At 43.7% G+C, this 23,848-nt stretch overlaps 1 protein-coding gene across 4 annotated transcripts in view; it reads right to left on the reverse strand.

The window, feature by feature from the left end:
- Positions 1-23,848, reverse strand: part of LOC146856280 (uncharacterized) — a 127,907-nt gene that overhangs the window by 94,898 nt on the left and 9,161 nt on the right. For all 4 annotated transcript variants that reach the window (XM_085654376.1, XM_085654377.1, XM_085654374.1 and 1 more), the window contains exons 3-4: positions 12,333-12,459; positions 6,612-6,722 (exon numbers count right to left, since the gene is read on the reverse strand). In XM_085654376.1, coding sequence (XP_085510502.1) covers positions 6,612-6,722; positions 12,333-12,459 — 238 coding nt within the window. The remainder of the gene's footprint in view (positions 1-6,611; positions 6,723-12,332; positions 12,460-23,848) is intronic.

Below are 23,848 nucleotides of genomic sequence, written 5' to 3' on the forward strand. Positions count from 1 at the left end.
TGCTCCTCGACCTGTCCGCCGCCTTCGACACGGTCGACCATTCCATCTTGGTCGACCGTGTCGCATCCATGGGGGTAACCCATCTTGCAAAGAACCTCATCGCTTCGTTTCTTGCCAACCGAACTCAAACGGTTAAGATGGGTAATTTTTACTCACCCACTTTTGTTCTTCCTTGCGGGGTTCCTCAGGGATCCTCGCTAAGTCCCACTTTATTTAATATATATGTGGCAGATTTGGCGAAGGTTATAAAAACTCATAAGCTGCGGTTAACCACTTATGCCGACGACACCCAATTGGTGCTGTCTATTCAAAAAGACGGTCCTGCAGTCGCCGCCCAATTTCAGGAAGGGATGTTGGCCATTAGCTCATGGATGGCGGATAATAGTTTAAAATTGAATTCGGACAAGACCGAGGTGCTGACCTTTGGTAGGCTCTCCCCTGAGTGGTCTGCGATTTGGTGGCCCAGTGATATGGGTCCCCCTCCCACTCCTGTAACCAAGGTCAGGAATCTCGGTATCATGTTCGATGACAAACTGTCTTTCAAGTATCATGCCAACGCTGTGGCGGCATCTTCCTTTTATATGCTTAGAAAGATTAAGAAGTTGCTGCCATACCTTCCTTCAATGGCGGGAAAAACTTTAATTACTACACTTGTCTTTTCAAAAATGGATTATAGTAATGGCCTTTTTCTTAACGCTCGGGAGCAAGTTCTAGCTAAGCTGCAATCTGTACAGAATGCGGCAGCTAGATTAATGCTTAATGTTCCATTCCGTCACCCCACATCTGCGGCTATTCATCAGTTGCACTGGCTGAGAGTAAAGAGTCGGATAAAATTTAAGGCTCTATGTATCGCTTATAAAGCCATTCATGATTCGGGACCTAAGTTCCTGAAGGATGCTTTTCGGATTTATGTTCCCAATAGAACTTTACGATCAGCCTCTACTCATCTTCTCCCAGTGCCACGCACTAGAACCTCCACATGGGGAGACAGACGTTTTTTGGTAGCTACTCCTAAGCTGTGGAACTCCCTTCCCTTTGCTATAAAAACTGCCCCTACCCTTATCATGTTTCGTAAACTCCTGAAGACTTGGTTATTTAACCAATAGCTTCTTCATATGTCTTTGTCAGGAGGATGTTCTGTATGCGCCGAGACACCTTAGGGTAGTCGTGCGCAATAAAAGTTGAGAAACATAAACATAAACATAAACATAAAGCAGATACTAATTGTTTTATTGGCCTGCGACTGCATCTGGAGGTCCTCATCCAACAAAACACCCAGGTTGCGAACCGTATTTGCTGCCGCTATAGGGTCCTCCTCAGGTCTAAGTCTAAATTCGCCCAGTAGGGGTTTAGACCTTCTTGCTGCAGAGCAGTACAGCAGCAATGTCTTCCCCCCATTGAACTGTAGGGAATTGGCCTTCAGCCAATCCGAGACCTGGCCCATACACGCCTGGAAGATGTTCATAGGCACCGCCTGCTTTCCTTCCAAGGAGAAAAGCAGTTGAGTGTCATCGGCGTAATTGACCAGGTCGATCCCATAAGATTTTATAATAGGGATCAGAGGGCGTAGGTAGATGTTAAAGAGGATCGGGCTAATTGCCGAGCCCTGAGGTACTCCGTGACAAACCGGAGACTTTGAGGAGGCAAATGGCACCATGGTTACCACCTGTTGTCTATTTGATAAATAGGATTTCAGCCACTTCAAAAAACAGCCCTTCACCCCCAGCCTCTCCGGCCTCGTGATCAGTACTGCATGATTAACTGTGTCGAAGGCAGCCGACATATCCAGTAACACCAGCACCGAGGAGTCACCGTTGTCTGATTTGACAAAACTAAATCCTTATCTACCTCCCCAGGTACCCCTACAACCATTACCTATACTGAGAAAACCATTTGAGCGAATAGGCATGGATATTATTGGGCCACTACCCCGTTCAAAAAAGGGTTTCCAATATGTTCTGGTCCTAGTTGATTACTGTACCAGATTCCCTGAAGCCTTCCCTCTCGGGCCCCTACCACCTCCAATATTGCTGACAAACTGCTTGAATATTTCTCTCGGGTTGGGTTTCCCCATCAGATCTTGACTGATCAAGGTACACCCTTTGTCTCAAAGCTTATGTCACAGGTTTGTAGGTTGCTAGACGTGAGGCATGTAAAGATAGGAACCTTGAAGTTAACCCTGAAAAAGATGTTAATGGGTGAAGGTAAGGCCTGGGATTGTTTACTTCCCCTCGCCCTCTTTGTCATCCGCGGACAGGTACAGAGCAGTCTCGGTTGCTCCTCCTTCGAACTGCTCTATGGTCTATGGTCGCCAACCTTGGACCATGTGGGAAATGACAGGAGAGGCCTGGAGACGGAGAACAACGACTCCAGTGAATTACTGGAATATACCCAACATCTGTGGTCCAAAATCGGTAAGCTCATGGACCTGGCTCATGCCACCCTAGAGAGAAAACAGACACTCCAAAAACAGACATACGATAAAGGGAAGAAGTAGAGGACCTTGGCAGTGGACGATTCAGTCTTGATACTACTACCCTCTTCCTTGTCCAAAGTTAAGAGCGAGTGGAAAGGGCCCTTTACAATTGTGGGAACCATAGGTAAAGCCACCTTTAGAGTCCAGCTAGGCCCTAACAAATGTCAGAGATACCACATTAACTTGATGAAAAAATGGATAGGGCCCCCACCAGTAAATAACCAGTTAGCGCAAACCCCTAGTGCTGCTCCATGCACTCTCGATCAGTTAGTACTGAATAGTGAACTAACCCCAGAACAACAAAGCGGGCTACTAGACGTACTAGGAGAATACAGTCCCCTCTTTTCTGATCTACCCGGGAGGACCCTGTTAGTGGAACACTGCATAGAAACAGAGGCAGGGAAGGTGGTGAAGCAAGGACCGTCTAGGATACTGGTGTCCCGACGGGAAGCCGTCTCTGAAGAGGTCCGCAAGATGCTTCAGATGGGCGTTATCAGACCCTCTCGGAGTGAGTGGACCTCTCCCATTGTGTTGGTCCCAAAACCCTACGGCTCTATCTGGTTTTGCATAGATTTTCGCCAGGTAAACACCATCTCCAAGCTAGATGCCTACTCCCTACCCCGAGTAGATGAGCTAATAGAGAAACTGGGAGGCGCCCACTTTATAACCACGATCGATCTCACAAAGGGGTACTGGCAGGTGCCACTACGTGACTTAGACCAAGAGAAGACTGCATTTTCCACACCTGACAGTCTTTTCAAGTTTACAGTACTCCCTTTTGGCCTACATGGTGCCCCAGCAACCTTTCAGAGACTGATGAATAGTCCTGCAGTCTACCAAGCCTTCTCCTCTGCCTATCTTGATGACATTGTCATATACAGCCCCACTTGGGAGGAACACCTAAGACACTGTCACCAGATACTGAGGGAACTACAGAAGGCGGGATTATATATCAATGCAAACAAGTCCCGTGTAGGCTTCCAGAAGATGAGGTATTTGGGTTACCTAATTGGGAACGGGTGCATCGAGCCCCAAAAAGAAAAGGTAAAGGCGATAACCAAAGCCACCATACCCACAACAAATAGAGAGGTCCGGGCCTTTTTAGGCCTGCTTGGGTATTATCGCCAATTAATTTCCCAACATTCGGATATCTCTGCCCCCCTTACTGATCTATTACAGAAAGGTACCCCCAAGAGTGCTCTACTGAATCCCTCCCCTTCTGTTCTGACAGCCTTCCACAAACTGAAAAAGGCAATCACCAGTCATCCCGTCCTGGTCTCACCCGATCATTCCTGCCCCTTTATCCTCCAGACCGATGCCTCAGACGTTGGCGTAGGAGCCTGTCCTTTCTCAGATCACAGCAGATGGGACTGAAAGGCCGGTCTTGTTCATCAGCCGGAAGCTCTTCCCCCGGGAATGTCACTACCCTGTCATCGAGAAGGAATGCCTAGCCTTCAAATGGGCCATAGATAAGCTCAGGTATCATCTCGGGGGTACCCGTTTTGTTCTATACACCGACCACGCACCATTGGTCTGGATGAGTCGGAACAAAGGAAACAACCCCAGGGTGATGCGGTGGTTTCTGTCTCTGCAACACTATGCCTTCGAGGTTTGACATCGTAAAGGGTCCCTTAATTCCAGCGCCGATTTCCTGTCCCGAATCCCATTCATCCCGGACCGGGAAGATGCTAGGGGGTGGGTGTGTCAGAGTCCGGACTTCGAGAGCCCCGCCTTGACTCTCCCTGACACAGCCGCCCCTTTTTCCTCTCTACAGCCACCGGACACAGACTTCTCCCTGGCTGGACCAACACGCCCTGGTGTCCCGTGTGACTGGCCCTTTAAGGACGACACGAGCGATCCCTGTTCCAGCCTCTGGGGGTGGAGCCTACCCGCGTCATCATCTGATAAAGACCTGCCACCAATACCAGGAGAGAGGAAGCCCGGAAGGAGGTAGACGCCGCTCGAGGAGATTCAAGCCAGACTCACCAAAGACACCCACGGACCCTGACGAGGAAAAGCTCGGAGGCCAACGTTTCCTCGGGTCGCCCTGCCACGTTCCAGGAGGGACGTGGCTTGAACAGGTGCGTTAGGGCTTGCGGGGAACCGGGAGACGGGTGAACTCTGTATCCCCGGAGGATTGGGGTTGCCGGTTGGGAAGCCGAACAGCAGGTAGCTTGTTTCTAGCCCCATATCCCTGCGCAATCCTGGTGACGGTTACCCTCCCTGCACCGACTGATCAAGAGATCCTCACGCCCTTTCCCTTCCATCATTCCATTTCTAAGCACTAATCAAGTGCTGTTTCCTTTCCCTTCCTTATTGTTTTGGCCGCATTGGTTCCACCCTGACGTGAGAGACACCGAGGAGCAACGCCAAAGGTAGAAAATGACATCCCCCTGAAGGACGACGCTGAAGGCTTTTGTTATATTTGGCTATCCCCTATGGGAACATTGTATTTCAATAAAACCCTTGGAGCATTATACGTGTGTCAAGCTTTTCCTGCCCATTTGACAAGTGGGTGCGACGCTTTCGGGAATTGTGGGTCAAGAAGTTAAGGTGAGCCTCGCTTTGGTTATTTTTGGGGTAATTCCGGTTGAGGAGTGTGATAGGATGTTCTCTAAAGCATATAAAGCGCTTATTTTTATTTTACTTCTTCTGGCGCGTAGAGAATTGTGTATTAAATGGATTTTATCTATTCCTCCTCTTGAAAGTGAGTGAGTAAATTCGGTACAAAGAATAGCTAAAATGGATAGGGCAACTCAGAACACGAAAAAGACAAAATTTGGGAGTTTGTGGGATAACTGGGTTAAGATAGTTTACCCCTAAACTCTTATAGTTTTTTTTTTCTCTTTTTTAGCCACAGTTTATAACGTGTACTGTAAAATTTCTTTAACCTGTTTTACTTTGGTTTATACTAAGTTTATACTCAGTCCAATGATTATCAAATTAGAAATACAGGTTTTTTGAGGTTACACCGGAGCGCTTGAGATTAAACAGCATTCTTGCTGGGGCAAATCTGTAAGTACCTGTATAACCGGAGTAAAAGGACGAGCGGTAAGGTTCTGGGTACCCGAGATCTGATTCATCCCCTCCTTTTATGGAGTGACCGGATATCTCCCTTTAATGAATCAAGACAGCCCGAATCCTTCTTTATCTCCAATTATATATTGATTTGACAAATGAAGGACTAAGAAAGAAAAAAAAAAAAACAATGATACATCACTATTAACTTAATTTCAAATTCAAATTTTAATTTAAGTATATTAAAATAAGTTATATAATAAAATATATTATTTATTATCCCTTAGTAATTATTAAAAGAGATGTATAGAATAAACTAAAAGTAATTTAAATAGATTTTACTAAAATGTAATTTTAAATTACTTTAAAAAAATAAAAAGGTTATTAAGATAACGTATCACTAACTAATATATATACTGTATTTTTTCATTTGATTAACGTTAAATGAGCTCTATTTCTAACTTTGAAATTATTACATTTTATTACTTAAAAAACATTATGTTTAGAATTTTTTAATTATTAAATTATATTTTAAATATTTAATGTAACATTATTTACTATGAAGCTGTAATTTACGTCTCTACTTCGATTATTTACAATAGGTGGGTGTTGTATTACCAGTGGTTGAACATGTGTGGTTCGGTCAGGAATTTACAGCGGTCCCTTTTTGACTGTGGTACTTTAGAAGTGCAGATTGTGAATACCAATGGGCTTAATCTTTTCTGGGAGGGTACACATCCCTCCCTAAACCCCTTCTCACTCCGCCCTAAACCTCTCCCGAGTAGAGCCAATTTCCAGACACTCCCCTCGGTCCTTCCCACATTTATTATTAAAAGGTATTCTTACGTGTGCAGAGACTCTGGAGTTGGGGTGGAGGTCTCCGCATAGAAAGAGATAGGAGAAGTGGACACACATGAGTTTGTAAATAGCATTTTGTAGTACTACAAAATATATTACAAAATGCAGTTTGTGAATAGGCCCCTCCCAATGTGTTTATGCAATGGTTTGTTTGTGGATGACAACTGTTGAGTGTTTTGTCCGAACACGTATCTGTACATAAAATAACACTATTTGTTTTCTCAAAGAGCCTGAAGGTTCACATGACTTTCTAACTCACCTATGGAAGGGGTTGTCCTGCCTTCTGTCTCTGAATCCTCATGGTCCACAGAGCACAGACCCTCTTTCTCATTAGCTCTTAATGAAAACACTGAGTTGGCAATCAATGGACCTGTTTAAAGCAAAAAATACAACATTGATAACATACTTAAAGCGCCCTGCAAAATGACCAAATACACAGTCGAGTTACTACGAAGATCATTTCTGGGGGTGAGCTCTGTGGTTTCCTGCAGCTCATTTTGTACAGGTCAGAAATGAGACAGGGAGAATGCCAAAGGATGAACAGTGTGAGGCTTGTATGTGCAATTAAAGTGTTCTAAAAATGAATATGTTGTCTTCAGAATAATGATGAAAATTGCCTAATCAGAGCAGTTATACGTCAGGGAAAGATACTTGACCAAACTAGTCATCACATACCATTCATAAATGTTTAGCTGCCTCACCTTAATATTCCCAACCCCGTAGACTCAAGGAGGAGCCAGTGAAGTATTACATTTGAAGAACACAGTGGCTCCCTGGGTCTCACTTCCAGAAACTAATTTCAGATAAAAGTAGTGGCATCCACTGCTGTGTCCAAAGGTATGTATGTTTTCATTTCGATAACAAAAACAAGACCAGAAATTCAGATTATTTTCACAATGCATATATATGCATTTGTGTGGGAAGCTGGCTCTTTAAATCATATATCAAAATAAGATATATCTTGCAAAGAGTCCAGGGAATCCTTTTTGAGTGGACAGGGGCTTGCTCTAGCAATCCCAATGTGCTCTTATAAGGGGTAGTGTGGTTGAGCAGCCTTAGGCCCTTATTAGGAGTTTGGCGGTCTGCCCATCGCACTAGGATTGCAGCGGTTGGGCAGCCACTGGGCCACTGTGGTCTGAGGCCCCTAATATGCTGGTGTTGCCACTGCAGCACCACCAGGCAAATTGGGAGTTACCTCACCGCCACACTTTTCATAGCGGTGCGCCGCCATGAAACCTGTGGTGGTGAGGAAACAAAGTTGGCCCTAGAGGGCCCCCTGTTGGCTCTGCACCATGGGGTGCATCCCTGTGTGCATGCACCTGCAGTCCCTGTAGGCCATGGACTTAGCAGTCCATGTCCTGCAGGAACTGCTTTTGACGCTCCCATTGCGGTGCCTTTTTCAAAGGCACCACAGTGGGACCACCAAAGTACTGCCCGCCAGAGTAAAAATAAGTTGCACTCTGGCGGGCGGTCTTTAATTGCTTTGGCATTCTCGCCAAGGTCATAATAAGGCCCTTAAGCTCACCAGAGAGGAGTGTACAAGTCGGCTTCGAACAGCTCGGTTACTCCGAATGCTACTCGGAACCGAGTCGGAAAGTCGGAATGGTTTCGGACTATCGTAATTGGTTGGTCGGAAGGCTTTCCGAATCGGTCGTAAAGACGTGTTTCGAATCGGATTCGGACGAACCGAATGCCATTTGGAGCATTTCTGACCAACATCATAATCAGTCCTTAAGTCTAAATACCGTGTTGAAAAAGCAATTACTCAAATTATAAGGAACTAAAGCGGTATGTACATCTGGAGGGAAACCTCGCCAGCCAGATAACTGGGAACAAACAGCCAGCCGTAACGCGTTTGTTTAATGCAATGCTAGCGATGTCCATCAACCACTGTTGGCCGTGTGGGAGACTTAGTAACAGAAGTCGTCTCTCAGCTTTTTCTAACTGCAATACTAAAAATGCATGCCCTTCTGTCTAGGAGAAACCATGTAAAAGGTTAAACAACGCATTTGTCAACATCAAAGCTGCATCTTATGTGGAGTTACAATAGTGCCCATCATGGAACACTTTGCCAGTCACCAGTACACTGTAGAAGGCATCAGATAGAAGTGGTTGAGGTTGTTAACATTTAAGAGGAGGTAATTGTAATAATGTATTATCCACACACAAATGTAAGTGAACAAATAGATTCAGTACAACACAAAGTTCACTCAAGGTGGATGAACAGATTCAATACTGCATAAACTCTGCTAAATGAGCCTCCAGATCTCAGGAACATGGCCCTATATTGGTGACATGGACTATTGAACAATTGGGATTCTGATCAAACTGTACATTTTATTATGAATTTTGGGGAAAACAAGGCTGGCAAGACAGTTAAAGCTCTCCCTAAGCCATGCCTAAACATTATTTACCGAGAAGGCTTCATTCTAACTATTTACTGTGAGTACTATCATTACTTCGGTTACTCACCTTTCACTTATAATGTGGTCTGGAACTAAAGGCCCCTTCTCTTTCCTTATATAGGCAGCATCAGCTTTGGGTCCTGAAGATACCAAGGAATTTAGTCCGCTAGCAGACTAATTTCCACAACCAAGATTCAAAAAGACTTTTGGGATTTTTTTGTTGGATTTCAAACTTCATACTCACATTTAATGTTTTAGCACTTTTCACTATGCACTGGGCTATCTGCACTATATTCTGTATATAAACAGAACATATGCCAAATTAATATATTGATATTGTGAATTTAAGAAAAGTGGTCTTGTTTTTGTTAGTGAAATTAGAAACCATGCTTACCTTTGAAGGGGGGTGGTCCCAGCTACTTATGGAAAGTATTTTCTGGAAGTGAGATCCAGACATCCACTATGTTCATTGCATTTATCAACATATTGACATGTGTCCTCACTTGCTATTGGTGTGCTAGAACATGCAATATCATACTGTGGCCATACCATATATTGCAGTGACATCGACATGATAAAAGTTACTTTGCATGACAGGTTTATGCCCAGACATGGGTCCCTTGCTCGCTGTGCACTTGCACCAAGCTACATAGAACTGAAAAACCCAATCGGGGCAAAACTAGTCTTGAGTGGCTTATTTTCTGGTTCAGGGAGGACTTGGTATGGCAGTTCATTCTGACTGCTCGTATTGGAGAAGGGTCAAGGCTGATTTGCATATAGCTGGGTCCAAGCTGTTGTGACGGTAGGCAAAAGAACAATGAGTTAGAAGGCTACCTAGGTGACTGCAAGTGATAAGACTTATTGCAAGACTTTCTCCCATCACCTTTTGTGTGTTTGATGCAATGCCCTAAGTGGTCAAGGGTATGCTCAGATGTGGGTTGTGTGCCCACTGTGCCACTAGAATCAAACTACACCCAGCTAAATAGCCTTTATGAGAGTGAAACTGGACTTGGGTTGATGTGTTCCGGTTTAGGGAGAATGTGGCCTGTATGTTCGGGCTGAACTGTTCCTACTGGATCAGGGTCACAGCTGACTTGCATATGGTCGAGCCCAAGCAGAGGTCGCATAGTGGGCAAAATATTAATGGGTTGGATTGCTACCCCAAGGATTTGCCATTGGTTATGGTTATTGCAAGCATTCCTCCCTTCACCTTCTGTGTTTGATACATATAAAACAGGTGAAACAGGGTGCACCTTTTAATGGGTAAAGCTGGAGGCAGCACAAGGATGCGACAAACTGAGAACTCTAAAAACATAATGAGAAATGTGGGTCTTATTTGAGTTTTGTATTTGATTAAATGATGACAAGTACAGGTTGTAATACTAATTCACCTGTAGTTTATTAAGATTGGCTGACTGAGCTGGATTTATCCCCAACCCACTCAATAAAAAAATCTATAGGTAATTTGACTCCATGTTTCATCAATCAGGCTTTCATCCTGGTTTGAGCACTACATCCATCCTTATAGGGGCCTTTGATGAATTACAAAGGAACCGCGACACTGCCTCCTTAATTTTGCTTGATCTCTCTTCAGCCTTGCTTGATCTCTCTTCAGCCTTTGACACAGTTTTCTACTCTACTCTTGCTTCTTAGATAAAAGAAGCAGGAGTGGGAAGCCATACTCCTGAGTGGATTATATATATTTCCTGGCAGGTCAATCTCAGGCAGTCTCCATGCCATCTTTCCTGTCTAGTTTGAAAATAATCAGTGTAGGGTCCCACAAGGAGACACTCTTAGTCCCATCCCCTTCCATCTGTGCATCCATCATTTCTTCTCCTATGCTGAAGACACCCAATTTAATTACCAAAGTAGACAATAATATAAAATCTCTGCAATCCTTTTTTAAATAGTGCATGCCCTTTTTTAAATAGTGTGCTAGAAGAATTACAATTCTTTAAGACATAACTCTTCTAAGACAGAAATCTTAGTTCTCTGTGAAAGCATCATCTGGAACTACAGCGGGTGGCCGGAGGACTCGCATCTGCGCCCTCCCCAGTTTCCTCAGCTAAGAATCTTGGAATAATCTTTGATTCAAACCTCTTTTTCACAGAGCATAGTTCAAAAACTGATTACAGAAGAAGTACGGCTCCTCATCCAAATGGAATATAGCAAAATGAACATTCAAGCTACCATTATGGTCAGGTTGGGCTATTGTCATCCAGTTTTCCTTGATCCTACCAGAAAACAAGTCCACTGCATTAAACTCATTAAAAATGCGGTGGCATCTCTCCTTCTGGAGATTATACAGTTCTGTTGTGGGATTTCCCACCTTCACGGTCTCCACTGGCTTACCATTCAAAAAAAGATGTGGTTCAAAGCTCTCTGTTTTTGCCATAAGGCATTGTATGATTCCGGACCTTGACACATTCAGAATCTGTTCAAGATAGATGTACATGCCACCAAGCACCTTAAGTCCTGCTACCAATAAACTTCAATGTATCCCCTAGGCAAGCAGAATGATACTTGGCTGTCATGCTTTTAGTTATCTGTCAGCCAAGGTTTGGAACCAACTCTCATCTCACATCTGCATGACAATCTTTCATCTCCCCTTTAGGAAAACGAAGTTAAAACCCATCTATTTACTTTGGTTTTTTTGTTTCCTTTCCCTTTTTTGATAATTACTGTATTCTTGTGTGCTTAGCACCAGTTCATCCTTTTCAGGGTAATAGTTGTGTTAAATAACTTATAACTCAAGCATCCTATCTCAAAAAACTGCCACAAAATCCTTTCAGTGGTCTTTCAATATTCTTGCATGGGACACTTTAATAAATCTGTACTAGTATGTAACGTAGGACACACTTAAATAATCTGTAATGCACAATTTATTTTAATGAGGCTGTACCAGCATGTAACTCTGGGCAAAATAAACGCGTATACCTCAAATGTGTAACTAGTTAGGTGATGGAAATGCAATCGTGTTTCTGCTGTGTGTAGTGGAATCTTTTTTCAAAATAATGTAAAGAGGAACATTCCGTTTTCTTTCTGTACAATTGCTATTTCTACATTTTGGAGGTCACTGGACAGTGGCCCTTGCTCGATCATACAAATTGCACATTTCCCGGTGCACCAAGTTAAAGACCACAATTCTCTTAGTCTACTGTACAGTACTGCTACTTGCGATCAAATAAATAAAGACTGAGGTAAGGCGGACACATGACACTCTTTCTATAAGTTGCTTCGATGGGCTGTCAGAATCAAAAGCCCTACCTCCAGTGTTTACTCACCATTCTTCACAAGGCAGTTGCAATGACCATTTATATGAAGCCCAAAAGATGTAAAATGGGAGTTATACTTGTTCTGTAATGCCTCCCACAGCATGCATACATTTTTATTTAAAATCCTATATCTTACAAGAACTGAAGGCATGACAGGGTCGGTTACAATTTTCACATACACATTCGTTCATGGAGATCAAAGATTGCAAAACACAATACTATCTAAAGGTTCTGACTCTAAAGCAGTTCTTCAGTTTCATACATTTCTTAATCTTAAAAGCAGACAAAAAGCAACTTCACCAAGAGAGTTGAAGGCTTGCTGAATTTCTTTCATCACATTCTTGTAAAGGTCTTGCTGCCAGTGGTGTAAAAGTCTCCACTCCTCTTCGGAAAAACAGGAAACAATGTCACAAAATGTGAGTGGTGCCTGTAACAGAAAGTGTTGCACTATAGATTTATCAACTTAATGACGAGAAAATTATGTTGACAAAATACTCATGCAATTGAGAACTTTATTTGTGTTTGCTCCTAGAGGTATACAATTGAATTGAATTGAATTGAATTGAATTGTATACATGCTATCGCCATGTGGTTGCAGACATGACAAAGGAGTATGTTTTTATAAACCAATAATTGTAATATTCTTTATCCAGTTTGATTTAAAAGATTTTGTGGAAAAGTGTTTAGAGAAATAGATATAATAACAAATGTCAGCAACAAACATCATCATATCAGTACATCATTATTGGATTTTATGGCAAGGCCTGGAGGCCAATATTATGCATAATCCTTTATTGCTCTTAAACACAGCAGCAACAACAAAACTACAACTAGAACACAATAGAACTCTGAACATGCATATAACACAAGAACAGTCAGCCATCTTCCTCTTTTGTTGCTGATCAAGCACAAATAAGTACATTCATATCTAACGAGCGTGGTGTTTGTATGAGGTATGGTTTGGATTGAGTATTGACATTTATTTTGGTGATAATTGATTTTGGGATATGTGTGAAACGTATTATTAATGGTTTAAAGTGTTCAAGGAATTAATTGACCGTTTTAATTTAAAAACGAGGTTGAACAGATTTAAATTAGGATATATGTTGGTTTAAAACATGATGTGTTTTTGGTGAAATAAGTTTTGAGCGGTAGCGCGTAATTAGGATTTTAGGAGGTTACGATTGCTTTTACCGTTGCTGTTGATTTTTTTAAACATGCACGGACTCGCGCGTGTGAAGTTGTTGTTGTGCGCGTGGGGAGTTTAGCGCAGTGCAATAGAAGCGCTCGAGCGGCCGGCAGCATTCTGTTGCTGACGACCGGCAAGTGCTCCTGAGTGGCTGCATCGGCTTGCATCTCCCGTATTGTGGAGGGATGCGAAGGGAAAGACTGAAATTGGCACTGTGAAGCCGCCCTACATATGCAACGTACGGCGGCCATTTTGAAGAATTGGGATAAGAATAAAAGAGGAGAATTGGCATTGAGACAGCCATATTTTGGGCAAAGAAAACGATCGGAAACTGACTTAACGCTTGACACTTTTAGTCTGGGGTTGACAATGGAGGTCGAGTTAAACGCAGGGTGAATACATTTGGAAATTGTTTAGAGGAAGTTGTTTAAGGCATATTTACAAGGTTTATATTTTAATATTAAGGAGAGTTAGTTAGTATGGTAGTTTTTGGTAGGAGTAAATTGTTATAAGATGGAAAATAGTGAGGGATCAGGTTTTGAGGAAAGGATGAAGGTGTATATGGATAAAATGTTTGGGGAAATGTCGACTTCAATTGATAGGAAGATAGAAAAATGTTTGAAAGCTAAAGACTCTAGAAAGAGTTCTGGTGAGGATTAAAGTTTTTGGACAGCAGAGGAGTGGAGGTTGTAGCCAGTGGATCAGGTCAAGAAGGTGTCAAAAGGTAACAAAAATAGTAGGAATGAGGAAAGAAAGATGGACAAGGTAGCTGAACGTAAGGGAATTGATGTTGCTATATAGGCAAAGAGTGGCGCTATAAAGGCACAAAAGAGAAGCCATAGTGTTGTGGCATGTAACACATCTTCTGCCAGTGGGGATGTAGAGTTAACCTGCTCTACAAGCTTTGATGACTCTGATGATAAAGAGGTTCCCCGTGAAAGGAGAAAAGTGGCAGAGAGAAAAATTAAGCCGGAGATTGCAGATTTTGTAGATCCTCAGGGTGAGGAAACGTTTGACCCACTTCTTATTCAGCATCCTCTGTCTCCTCAATGGACTCCTGCAGAGCATGTAGTGAGGTATGTAAGATACTGGATTCGGAGGGAGATGCCGAAGGAAGTGAGGACAAGGTTGAGGTCTGAGTGTCCGAGACTTCGTTTGGAGAGCAATGTGGCATATACACCAGAATTGGACCCTAAGATGATGACTTTTTTGAATAAGTCAGGAAGATATCCTAGAAGGGGTCTAGATAAGGGTCTGAAAGGAAGTCAAGATAGGTTGTTTGACGTACTAGGTCCCCTCACCAAAGTTTTTGATCTATGTGAGGAGGCACATTTGAATAATACCAGAGTGGATGTACAGGAATTGCATCAATGGGTACAAAGGGCAATTTGCCCTCTGGGTAATTCAAATGCAGCCTTATGTGTAGAGGTGTAAAGCATCCTGCTAAAGATTGATCCAAACCTGGCGGATTTGGCCAACAAGGAGTTGGGAGAGCAAAGCGAAGGAAGGCTCTTCGGAGAGGAGTTTGTGAAGGATATGCCTAGGTACGTTGGCACCTTTAATTCTTTGCAAAAAGCTCAAAACGATATTCGAAAGGTTTTTGGTACAGCCGGGAGAATGCGGGGGTCGATTCCCGGGCTGTGGTCAAGGAATTACCAGAGGTTCATTTGGTAGATTATTTAGACCCTACGGATCAGGATCTGGTTTCACAAGATTGGATCTGGGTAGTTTCTACCCACAGAGGCAAAGGTCGAGGTCTCGTGGAATGCAAGACCCTATTTCTATCCATGTAAAATTGGGCGGCCGACTAGCCTAGTTTGTTTCTAAGTGGAAGGAAATAAGTCAGGATACTTGGATATTGGAAACAGTGACAGGTTACCGTATAGGTTTTGGGAGAATTACAATTCAAGAAAGATGTCCTCCTGTATTAAGATTCACAAATGATCTGGAGGAACTGGTTACAAAGAAGGTAGAGTCACTGGCAGAGAAAGGAGCAATAAAGGTTGCGAAGGAGGAGCCGGGTTGTTTTGTGAGCAATATATTTTTGGTGGAGAAAAAGGACAAGGGCATGAGACCAGTTATAAATCTCAGAGAGTTGAACGATTGGGTGTGTTACAATCATTTCAAAATTGAGGGAATCCATATGTTGAGGGACTTGTTAAGGAAAAGGGTTTGGATGACCCATTTGGACTTGAAAGATGCTTATCTGACTGTTCCGGTGTGTGTCGAGCACAGGGAGTTTCTTCAATACAGGTGGAAAGGAGTTCGTTGGAGGTTGGCAAGAGAGCAAACGGAGTTTGCAATGAGATTTCTGGAGGACCTAGGTTTTGTTGTAAACAGAGAGAAGTCATGTGTAGAGCCAGCGCAGGCGATATAGTTTTTAGGTTTTCAGATTCAGACATTGGGATGTGTGTTGAAATTACCAATGGAGAAGGTGAAAAAGATTCTGAAGGAAGTAAAGAGAGTGAAGTGTGCGGAATGGATCACATTGCGTCAATTGGAAAGATTGCTGGGTCTACTTTCAGCGTCTATTCAAGCGGTTATTCCAGCTCCCCTTCATTAAAGAGCATTCCAGCGATTGAAGGCATTTCATTTGAGGCAGCTGGGTTGGTGGTTGATGAGCCCAGGAAGCGTGGAACGGAAGAGCATTGTTTGGAGAGATTCCAGAGGTGGAGATAAGAGTCAGATGTGAGTCTGTTTGGTTGGGGAGCAAAGTGTGGGACACTGTCGATGGGGGACAGTGGTCCATGGAGGAGAGGTTGCTTCACATAAATTGTCTGGAGCTCCTGGCAGGATCGTTTGTGGTCAAGAGTTTCATGAAGGATCACGTAAAATGTTATGTTCTACTGAAGATGGACAATATTTCGGCAGTGCGATATGTGAACAAGTTGGGGGGTCCTCGGTCAAGGGGCTTAGTGGAATTGGGGAAGGAGTTTTGGAAGTTTTGTTTGAAAAATGAGATTATAGAACAGGCTCAGTATATTCCAGGGTTGAGCAACACGGAAGCGGATTGGAATTCAGGGTATCTCAAGGATGAAAGCAATTGGAGATTGGACAGGGGAGTTTTCCTGAGGTTACTGCAGAGGTGGGGTCCTTTGCAGGTGGATTTATTTGCGGACAGACTGAATGCACAGTTGGTGGATTTTTACAGTTGGAGGCCAGATACGGAAGCAAAGGGGATAGGTGCTTTTCTTCAGGAGTGGGGAGGCTTTATGCATTTCCACCATTCTCAATGATTCAGAGAGTGCTGACGAAGGTGAGGAAAGAGAGGGCAGAGTTGGTTTTGATAACACTGTTTTGAAGGCACAGGTGTGGCTCCCAGATGTGATGAATTAGTTGACAGAGGATCCTGTTTTGTTGCCAATTTTCCCAGAGGTTCTATTGGATGTGCAGGGGAACGTGCACTAGCTGTTGATGTCGGGCCATTTGAGGCTCATAGCTTGGCTGATTTCAGGAGAGTTTGGCAAGTGTGTGGATTATCAAAGCAGGCTTCGGAACTCATTGCGAGTTTGTGGGCTTCAGGAACAACAAGGGTCTATAGGTCAGCTTGGAGGAAATGGTGTGGTTGGTGTATTGAGAGGGGTTAGGACCCTGTATCACCTTTAGTGGAGATTGTGAATTATTTGTCAGTTCTGTATAAACGTGGCTTGGCATACAATACAGTGAATTTGAGCATGTCTGCAATTTCAGCTGGGCATGTTTTGGTTGATGGTGTGCCAGTGGGTCAACATGCTTTAGTTAAAAGGTTGGTTAGAAGTGTTTGGTTGGAGTTACTGCCTAGGGCAACGTATGCTGTTCTTTGGGATGTTTCAGTCGCTCTAAAGGAATTGGACAGTTTGGGTCCAAATGCGGCCTTGAGTCTTAAGTTATTGTCTTGGAAATTAGCGGTGCTATTGTGTTTGGTCTCTTGGTTATTAGAGCTTTGGAAGTGAATTATAGGAGTTACCAACCTGATGGTGTGTGTTTTGAATTGTGTTAAAGGACGAAGACTATGTCTAGGACTATTTTTTATCCTCTTATGGAGGGGCAGAGTAATTTGAGTGTGGTTCGTTGTTTGAGGGAGTATGAATTGAGAACAGTTGGTTTAAGGGAGTGTGGTTGTTCTCTCTTGTTTTCTTTCGGGAAGCCTTTTAAGGCCGTTTCGGCTCTGACTTTGGCTAGATGGCTGAAAGAGGTGATGAGTAAGTCCGGTATGGATGTGAGTGTTTTTGGGGCACATTCTGTTAGGGGTGCTATGGCTAGTAAAGCGTTTATGAGAGGTTCCAGCCTGAGTGGGAATTCTAAAGGTGGCTGATTGGTCAAATGATTAAACTTTTTAAAAATTATATTCTAAACCTGTGGAAAATGTGATACAGAGAGTTTTAGAGGAACTTTGAACATGCATAATATTGGCCTTGCCATAAAATGCAGATTTTCCAGTTTTAATGGGAAGAAAATCATGATTTTATTAAAGGCACAGAGGCTAATTGTATCCCTCCGCTTACCCAACCCATTTAAAATTCTTGTTCTTTTTTGTTTAGGTTAAAGCTGAGAAGGTGGATATCGGAGACAAGCCTGAGGAGGCCGCAAATGGACTGGATTTTTTGGTTCTTCGGATGGGACTTTGTTTTATTCGCAGCTGTTAAAAAAGGAAGATGGCAGACTGTTCTTGTGTTATATGCCTGTTCAGTGTTCTAGAGTTCTATTGTGTTCTAGTTCTAGTTTTGATGTTGCTGCTGTGTTTGAGGCAAATAAACGATTACTCATAATATTAGCCTCCGTGCCTTTAATAAAATCATGATTTTCTTCCCATTAAAACTGTGGAAAATCTCCAAACAGTGAGGTGTCTCTAGCGGATATATACTGCTGTTAGGATGCTACGAGCAAACAGTTTCAAGATGTAATTAAATAATTTAATTTCTTAGATGTAGCCTTCTTTACTTCAAGTCCTGCTAATCCTTATCATTTTATTTATTAAAGCGAGGAATGTATGTGCTCCCTCTCAAAACACACCTGTCTGTTTTTTTGCTGAAACAAATAACAGCAAAACCTATGGTGAATAGTAGTATCACTTGGAGCAACAGATATTACAGAAGTTAACAAACTTTTTACTTGTTGATGTCATTACCTCAATCTTTATTACAGTGAGGAAATAAACAATCTATTTGCATGCAAAAAAACATATAGCAATACACATTAAAGATTTATCTCACACAGAACCAAAAACAATTCATGAGCAACCAAATCCCGGAATTAAGAAAGAAGCAGCATCACTACTTTAAGGATGTGAAATTCCTATTGCCTGACACCCAGGATGTATTATTTGGGGTCAAAGGCAATACGTTTGCCTGTTTATATAATTCACTGGACAGGTAAGCCCAAACCAATGCAGCACAAACCTTTTGGCTGCGAGTTTACAGTACCACTGTATGAATCTGTGAAACAGCATTGCTTGACACTAGGGCAAGGTTTATATCCACATGTATGATTTGTTGAAACTAGTATATGTGGTTCATTAAAGCAAATTTTTGGGTGCTCTAAGGCAATGCTGTGATCTCAGCTTGAATTACTGACAGTGGTTCCAGTATAAAAAAGTGTACACGTTTGCAAGCTGTAACAATTTGAGGCTATTTATGATGCTCCCTGATTATATGCAAACTCACACTGCAGGTGAAAACAAGATTTCAAAATAAATTGTACACGAAAAACTTTAAAGGTTGAAAAAAACCTTTTACTAAACTAATGTACAACTTTAAATGCCATATCTCCAAGGCATCATTTTGTAGAATGATTTTGATGCTCGTCAATATTTTAAAAAAAGATTATTACTATATAATCAATGTTCTTTTAACATTTAGCCAGAAACTTTATTCTATGTCAGGACCGGAGGCTCCGATTATGCTTCTCATTTCTTTACTGAAATTTGCGCAGCAGCCAATCATATTACAATAAACTAAAAACTACAATACCCATTAACACATTGGGTACTACGTAATAACCATAGAGTATACACATATAAATAGTCCACAAGAGAATACCACATCCTCTTTCTTTGCTGCTCCGCAGCCAGTTAAGTGCATTTTGCTTTCTCTTTCATACTCTAATCTGTTTTACTTATGGCAATGGTATTATTATATCTATTTTGTATGTATTGCTAGCGCTGTGCGCGTTCCTTTGGAATTTACCTTCGCGAGTGTTGATTGATTGTATTGCCTGCGTATACGCGTTGCAGGGAGCGTGTGTCTGCCTCCCCGGTTCGGGCGCTGTGCGCCCGCGCCTCATTATTCGTGGAGAGGGAGAAAACGGGGCTGAAAGGCTACGCGCGTGTCGCGTAGTTCTTTCTTTAATTACATTCAGGCGGTCGTTACCGCGCATGCGCGGCGGCCATTTTTCCTGTTGATAAACATCGTTTTCTCTTCAGGAATGCAGCGCGAGAGCAGCGCTTCTTTGCTCATATGCCCACAGCCTGTTTTTATGCCCCAGTTGACGTCCTGCTGTTTTCAGACACAGTTGGGGCTGGATAATTTTGCATAGGCTCTGCCTAGAGTGGCTTATTATTATTATTATGCTTGGCAAGCCCTCCCTCCACATTTAAAAATTTACATAATTTCAGGTCATTAAACCTGTTGTTTGGTCTTGCCTACGGGGTTCTGCCGCTCCCCCTTTATTGTGCTTTGGCATAAGTGATTTTTTGTTGATATCCTTCCTCTTGTGGGCTTTATTTACACCTGGCACTGCCATGGCTGAATATTTTGAGGAGGATGATTACTATTATTATGATGATGAGGAAGCCTCTGGCTCTATGGAGCAGGATTTGGTAGAGGCTCTTGACATGGGTGTTCAAACGTCCGTGAATAAGGCGCTGGTTCGCGCTATTACACCATTGAAACGTCATTTGTCCCAATATGCAGTGCAGCAAGGTTGGTTACCTAACTCTAAGTCTTCTAAATCTTCTAAATCTTCAAAATCTTCAAAATCTTCACAGTCCTCCAGGTCTGCTAAATCTTCCAAACTATCCAATCCACATAAATCTGATTTGGTTAAATTGGCCAAGGCTCTTTCTTCTGAACATTCATATGGCCAGCCTCCCATTGAGCCTTCGTCCCCTCCAAATCGTCAGACAGACGATGACAGTACTTCTACTACTTCCTCCTCGGATCATGGGGTCGCTTCTCCTCCTCCTCGTAAGAAGGCCCGGAAGGAACATTTTGTTGATGCGCCATCGCATCCCCAGGTTCTAACTTTTGATCCTTCCGACATCATGCACCCTAATTCTTCCTCTTGGCTCCCGTCTCAGGAGGTGGCGGAATACGTCCAGGCACACATTCGTCAACCTTTTGACAAAGATGTGCGTACCCGTCTCCGTTCTGAATGTCCACGGCCTGATTTAGCAGACAAATTAGCAGACACTCCGGAGGTGGATCCGACTATGGTGACATATCTTAAGAAATATGCCAAGGACCCAAAAAGAGGCATTGATAGAGCTTGGCGCTCTTGTCAAGATAAGTTATTGGACTTATTGGGACCTCTCACCAAAATTTTGGATTTAGGTTATCAGGCCAAAGAGTCTTCCTCCGCCATTGACCCTGACGACCTCATTGGTTGGGCTCAAAGAGCGGTTTGTCACTTGGGAAATGCCAATTGTGCCATGTCTTCTGAACGCAGACGTTCCATTTTATTAAAATTGGACCCAAAATTGGCTGAGCTTTCCTCTTCTGAATCCGGTCCTTTGGCGCAGGGTTTACTGTTTGGGCATCCTTTTCTCAAGGAACTCACAAAATTTGTCGCCACTTTCAGTGGTCTGGACAAGGCTCAGGCTTCTATTAGACGGGCTTTTCGCCCGGTTTTTGGGAGGGCCGGACGATATAGGGGACGATCGTTCGGCCGCGGCTTTAACCAATGTGGTTTCCAGTCCCACCGTGGTGGAGGTCAGGACCCCAACGCCGCCACCAACAAGCCTTCCTTCTATCCCTCCCGTAGAGGGCGATACCAATTCCGCAAAGGACGTGCCGGCGGTCATCAAGGAGGACATCACGATTCCTCCGCTTCAGGTGAGTCTGATCTCTGTTACAGAAGTCATGTTGGGGGGCAGGATTCAGTTTTTCCTTCCCAATTGGCTCTTGATCTCCAACGATGCATGGGTGTTGGAGACTGTCAAGGGTTTCAGAATAGAGTTTTTCAGTTGCCCAAGTCAACCTTTCCCTCCTTCTCCCTTGATGTTTTCTCTTCGCGATCAGGAGATTGTTTCCACGGAAATAGACTCTCTCCTGCGGAAAGGGGCTATTGTCCGGTCTTTTCCTCATCCTCAGGGTTTTTCAAGCAACATCTTTCTGGTTCAGAAAAAAGGAGGCGGTTCCAGGTTAGTTCTCAACCTGAAAGAGTTCAACGGCTGGATTGTCTATCGCCACTTCAAGATGGAGGGCATCCATCTTTTGAGGGATCTTCTTCAGGAAGGGGACTGGATGGTCCGCCTCGATCTGAAGGATGCGTATTTGTCGATTCCCATTTACTGACCTCATCGCCGGTTTCTTCAATTCCAGTGGCAGGGTGTCTGGTACGAGTTCAAGGTTCTCCCGTTCGGCCTCTCGTCAGCACCCTGGTGCTTCACGAAGCTTCTGAGGCCTGTGGTGGAGTCACTGCGAGCTCGGGGAGTTCGCCTGATAATTTATCTGGACGACATTCTTATCATGGCTCACTGTCCCCGTCTGTTAATGCTCCATTTGGAATGGTCAATAGATCTCTTACAGTCGCTCGGATTTCTAGTGAATCCTCAGAAATCTGTTTTTCACCCCTCGCAGTCGATAGAATTTCTGGGTTTCCTGATCAATTCTCTCTCTTGCCAACTGCTATTGCCCCTTCAGAAGATCAGGACAATCAAACGGGAGTTGAGATTGATTTTACACAAACAGCTTGTGTCGTTGAGATCTATAGCTCGGATTGTCGGTCTGTTAGCTTCATCAATTCAGGCCATCTTCCCGGTCCTCTCCATTATCGGGCGCTCCAGCGACTCAAAATCCGCCATCTCCAGAAAGGCCTCAAGTATTCGGATCAGATCCCTCTGTCAGAGGAAGCGAGGTTGGAGATGTTGTGGTGGTTGGAACATATGGAGTCCTGGAATGGCCGAGCCCTGTTCGGAGTGTCCCCGGAGGTGGTGATAGAATCCGACGCCAGTCGGTGGGGTTGGGGAGCCCGTTGCGGTCCAATGTCCACGGGAGGCCGGTGGTCTTCGGAGGAATTATCTCTCCATATCAATTGTCTGGAACTTCTGGCGGGGTCCTTTGCGATCCGTTGTCTATCTCCTCGCATGACGAATTGTTGCATTCTCCTACGCATGGACAATGTCTCAGCGGTCCGTTATGTCAACAAGCTAGGGGGGACACGTTCCAAGATTCTAGCAGAGATAGCCAAAGATTTTTGGCACTTTTGTCTTCAGAGAAACATCACGGTGATTGCAGAGTACCTGCCGGGTCACAGCAATCTAGTGGCAGACTGGAATTCTCGTCATCTTCGGGATTTCAGCGACTGGAGACTTCACCCTCGGGTGTTCAGATTCCTGTCTCGTGTGTGGGGCCCCTGCCAGATCGATCTTTTTGCCTCTCGCCTCAACACTCAACTTCCTCAGTTTTACAGTTGGCGTCCGGATCCGGAGGCTCTTGCCACGGATGCATTTCTACAGACATGGCCGTCTCACCTGTGTTACGCCTTTCCCCCGTTTGTCATGATCTCCAGGGTTCTGGCACGCATGAAATTTTATCAGACGGAGTTGATTCTGATCACCCCTCTCTGGAGGGCTCAGGCTTGGTTCCCGGTTCTTCTGCAGATGTCTTGTGCAGTGCCATTTCTGCTTCCCCAGCTGTGGAATCTGTTATTGGATCCCCTCGGCAATCCTCATCCTCTAATAGAGTCGGGTCAACTCTTTCTAGTGGCATGGCGGGTTTCGGGGATCGCTGGCAAGTCTCAGGCCTTTCGGGAGACGCTTCCAGATTTATCAACGAAGCTTGGTCTCCCAACACACACAAACGTTATGCAGCCGCATGGAAACGTTGGTGTGATTGGTGCGCTCAACGGGAAGTGGATCCCTCTAATACAGATGTCACTTTGATTGTGAATTTTTTAGCTTCCCTTGCTTCCTCAGGCCTTGCTTATCGGACTGTCAACAATTTCCGTTCGGCCATCTCGGCGGGTCATATTCCTATTAATGGTAAACCTGCAGGTGAACATCCTTTGATTTCCAAGTTACTCAGAGGTATCAGATTGGTAAAACCTCCTTGTCCTAAGTATGTTGCATTGTGGGATGTGTCTATTGTCTTACGTTTTTTGGAGGCTTGGCCTTCCAACGATTCTTTATCCCGCAAACAATTATCAGCTAAGTTAACTATGCTTTTATGTCTAGTCTCTTGCAAACGTGTGTCTGATGTTCGCGCGCTAGACCTTGCAGGTCGTACTTTTTCTCCTGAAGGGGTTACTTTTTCCATTTCCAGACGTACTAAGTGTAATACTGCCTCAGTCACTTACCCAAGTTTTCCCAATAATCCAAAACTCTGTGTAGTGCAATGTATTAAGGATTATGAGGTAAGTACTGCTCCTTTTCGTCAAGATTTACATGGTCAATTGTTGATTGCGTTGCAAAAACCCTTTCGCCCTGTGA

The sequence above is a fragment of the Triturus cristatus genome, chromosome 4_1 (genome assembly GCF_964204655.1).
Source record: "Triturus cristatus chromosome 4_1, aTriCri1.1, whole genome shotgun sequence".
In the NCBI taxonomy this organism is placed as follows: Eukaryota; Metazoa; Chordata; class Amphibia; order Caudata; family Salamandridae; genus Triturus; species Triturus cristatus.